General features: G+C 37.3%; 2 protein-coding genes across 2 annotated transcripts; both read left to right on the top strand.

Annotated features, from left to right (window-relative positions):
• Nucleotides 1–290: 290 nt before the first annotated feature.
• On the top strand, nt 291–1,429 carry LOC131628875 (extensin-2-like). Its single transcript, XM_058899682.1, has one exon. The coding sequence runs from the start codon at nt 368–370 to the stop codon at nt 1,277–1,279; it is 912 nt and encodes a 303-aa protein (XP_058755665.1). The 5' UTR covers nt 291–367; the 3' UTR covers nt 1,280–1,429.
• Nucleotides 1,430–2,462: 1,033 nt separating this feature from the next.
• Nucleotides 2,463–3,332, top strand: LOC131628867 (uncharacterized). Its single transcript, XM_058899672.1, has one exon. The coding sequence runs from the start codon at nt 2,463–2,465 to the stop codon at nt 3,330–3,332; it is 870 nt and encodes a 289-aa protein (XP_058755655.1).
• The last annotated feature ends 215 nt before the right edge of the window (nt 3,333–3,547 follow it).

The following is a 3,547-nucleotide window of genomic DNA, read 5'->3' as shown; positions in this document are numbered from 1 at the left end:
TCATGTAAACCATATTTTGTACTGAGTCGCTTTCCCTTACAAAGGCAATATTGTTTACATTTTCCTTTCCTATAAGTATTTTATCAAATTGTTGAATAAATGTTTGATCAAATCAACAGGTTCGGGGAGAACCATGACTTTGTAAACTTCAATTTGAAATATAAAATGGCAACAAAATGTTGGGTTGCATCATCTAGTAAAATATCTAATAAAAATGTTGAGCCACTTTGTCAAGAAACTTTAAAAAGTCTAAGATATTGAAAGCCATAATACTATATAAAGAGGTACAATTCATATACTTTAAGCAACCATAAACAACAAATCTTCTAAATAGCAAATAAAAGATATCTGCTTACTAAGAGAGAACATGGAAAACTCAATTGGGGCGAGGCAATGGCCTCGACTCATATTTGCAATAGCACTTTGCATAATTGCTTTTACTACTTTTGCAATTGCTGATGATGATAAGCCTTACTATGGAGGCCAATATCCATACAACTATCCCCAACCACCCTACAATAACAAACCACCTTCATATAATAACTATCAATCTCCACCCCCATATGCTTATAAATTCCCTCCATATAATTACCAATCTCCTCCACCATATGATAATAAATTCCCTCCATATTACTATAAATCACCACCTCAACCATCTGCATCACCACCACCTCCTTATGTCGACAAATTTCCACCATATTATTACAAATCTCCTCCTCCACCATCTCCATCACCACCACCTCCATATGTTTACAAGTCGCCACCTCCTCCTCCATATGTCTACAAGTCACCACCTCCACCACCCTATGTCTATAGTAGTCCACCACCACCACCATATGTCTACAAGTCACCACCTCCTCCACCCTATGTATATCCATCACCTCCATATGTTTATAAGTCTCCTCCCCCTCCATCACCTTCTCCTCCACCACCATATGTCTATAAATCACCTCCACCTCCATCCCCTTCACCTCCTCCTCCATATGTCTACAAGTCACCACCACCTCCATCTCCTTCACCTCCCCCTCCATACATCTACAAGTCTCCACCCCCACCATCTCCTTCACCACCACCACCATATGTTTACGAGTCTCCACCTCCACCATATGTCTACAAATCCCCTCCTCCACCTCCCTATGTTTATAGCTCTCCTCCAAAACCTTACATTTATTCATCACCACCTCCATCTTATCCTTCACCAACTCCTTACATTTATAAGTCTCCACCTACACCATATAATCCTTATTTATATAGTTCACCTCCTCCCCCCTTGTATTAAGCTTAATATGTGTTTTGATTTTCTTCAATAATTTTTCTATGATCAATGTTGTGTGGTTTGTAATAAAGTCTTCATTATAATAAAGGCCTATATTCTATTAAAAGATGTATTTTGTACTCTATGTTGTATCATTATAAATTAGTATTATTTTTAAAGTTTGATTTATTTATTTATTTTTCTCAAATTTCATATAATATCATTTATTGTTATGGATGTCTTGACATAAAAATATTTATATAAGTAATAAAACAAAAATAATTCAAATACAATTAATCATAAAAAACACTTAAAGCTCCATTTAGAACAACTAGAGTTACTCCTTCCTTATGCACTCTAAAAAGAAACACATCATTTATGACACAAGAAAGATCCATCATTTGACTTTGCGAATAATTTTTCCACGACAGTACATTTTTATGTTAGAAATTGATTGAAGAGTTTGGTAGTAAGAGATAAGTGCTAGTTTAAATGTTCAATAAGTTCTTCAAGGGGTACACAATTTTATAAATGGGAGAAAAAAAAAAAACTCTCGTGAACATGGTGTTTGTCGTCGTGGTCTGTTCGACCAGTTCAGTTTGTTTCGATCGGGTCAGGTTTGGGTTAGGCTAATACATTAATTTTTTTATCTCAAAAATAAATAAAAAAAATTTAACATTAATTTTTCAGTAAATACATTGTTGTCATCCATTTTATTAATTACACAATTGTTCTATGTACATATGAGCAATCCTTCAACTGCTATAGGTGAGTCAATCCATAACCCCACATTATTCTCCTACGAATTCTATTTTTTGGAACTTGTTCAACTGATCATGGAAAGACGGGTCAAATTCGTTACCCTTATTCTCTCCTTTTTCGGTTTTAGACTTCAATTATAAATAGAGGTCACCTCATTATTTTCACTCCATAATGTAAAATTGAAATCTCTCTCATCTCTAAAAACCCACGTGTTTTTTAGAGAGAGAAGCTCCCCCTTCTCTCTAAGAAAACTTATCGTGTTTTCCCTCTACTCATCTAGGGTTAGAGCGCCGCTTCGGCTTCCCAGTTTTCTCTCTGGTTTTTTCCTCCCAAACAAGTTTTGGTTTTCTCTCGTTCCCTTACGAGATTCTTTTTCCATTTAAACTAGCTACTTGTCCTCTTCATTTTCCCCTGTTTCCGTCGGTGACTGAAGCTTCTCGAAGATATGGAGAGGTGGAAAGATTTTGAACTATCTAAGGAAGAAGAGGAAGGTATCACTGCAGAAGTTGACGAAGCTTGTGAAGATGAAGTTTTTCAAAGAACCCTGGCAGCTAGATTGTGGACGGATAGTCCGTTTAACACTCGAGCTTTCACTAGTACGATGCTGAGTGCTTGGAGACTCAGAAATCCAGTTGAAGTTCAGGAACTGAGTAAGAACCTTTTTCTATTCAGATTCGCCACCAAAAGGGATCTAGAAGGAGTGTTGAAGAACGGGCCATGGAGCTTTGACCGTAATCTTCTGGTGCTAGCTAGAGTGTCTGGAGAAGAGCAACCTTCAGAACTAAACATGCACTATGGTACTTTCTGGGTTAGGGTCTATGAACTCCCACTCAAGCTCAGATCGAAAGCAATGGCAAAAAATCTAGGAGGAATCATTGGCGAATACGAAGAAGTGGACCAGAAGGAGGCACATCGTAATGGCAGATTTCTGAGGATCAAGGTTAAAATGGATCTGAAGAAGCAACTTAAGCGGGGAACAGTTGTCCATTTTAAAGAGAAGAACCTAAGGGTCCACTTTAAGTATGAAAGGCTACCTACTTTCTGCTTCGTGTGTGGGAAGATTGGGCACCAAATGAAAGACTGTGAAGAAGTTGGGGATCTCAGTGAAGAAGGCTTTGAAAATCTAGAGGAGCAAGATCTATCCTTTGGGGCATGGTTACGGGCCTCACCTCTGCCCAGAACCTTTGAAGAAAGTAAAAAGAAAGACTCAAATTCCAGTTCTTGTAGCCGTAGCTTGTTCAATCTCTCTTCTGGACAAAGCAGATGTGAAGGGAAGGGAAAGGAGAAGGAGGGAGATGAAGGAGAAGTTTGTTGAAACATATTCTGTTAATGTTTTGAATATTACAAACTATTTTATCTAAAGAAACTCCAAAGTGATTTCATCAATTAATCATCTAAATAATTTATGGTCTCTATCAAACAAAGAGTTAAAATGATGATTCAAGATTGAGCTGACAAAGAACAAAGCTTTAAGAACATATGGATTCTCAGAAGTTAAACAAGTTACTCTCCAGAATTATGGTCCCAGAG

The sequence above is a fragment of the Vicia villosa genome, unplaced genomic scaffold (genome assembly GCF_029867415.1).
Source record: "Vicia villosa cultivar HV-30 ecotype Madison, WI unplaced genomic scaffold, Vvil1.0 ctg.000487F_1_1, whole genome shotgun sequence".
Lineage (NCBI taxonomy): Eukaryota > Viridiplantae > Streptophyta > Magnoliopsida > Fabales > Fabaceae > Vicia > Vicia villosa.
Note: the sequence above shows the minus strand (reverse complement) of the source record. Positions and strands in the feature narration are given on the sequence as shown.

What these genes read in the sequence shown, in the direction of transcription:
- LOC131628875 (XM_058899682.1), top strand. Translation starts at nt 368, where the DNA reads ATGGAAAACTCAATTGGGGCGAGGCAATGGCCTCGACTCATATTTGCA.
- LOC131628867 (XM_058899672.1), top strand. Translation starts at nt 2,463, where the DNA reads ATGGAGAGGTGGAAAGATTTTGAACTATCTAAGGAAGAAGAGGAAGGT.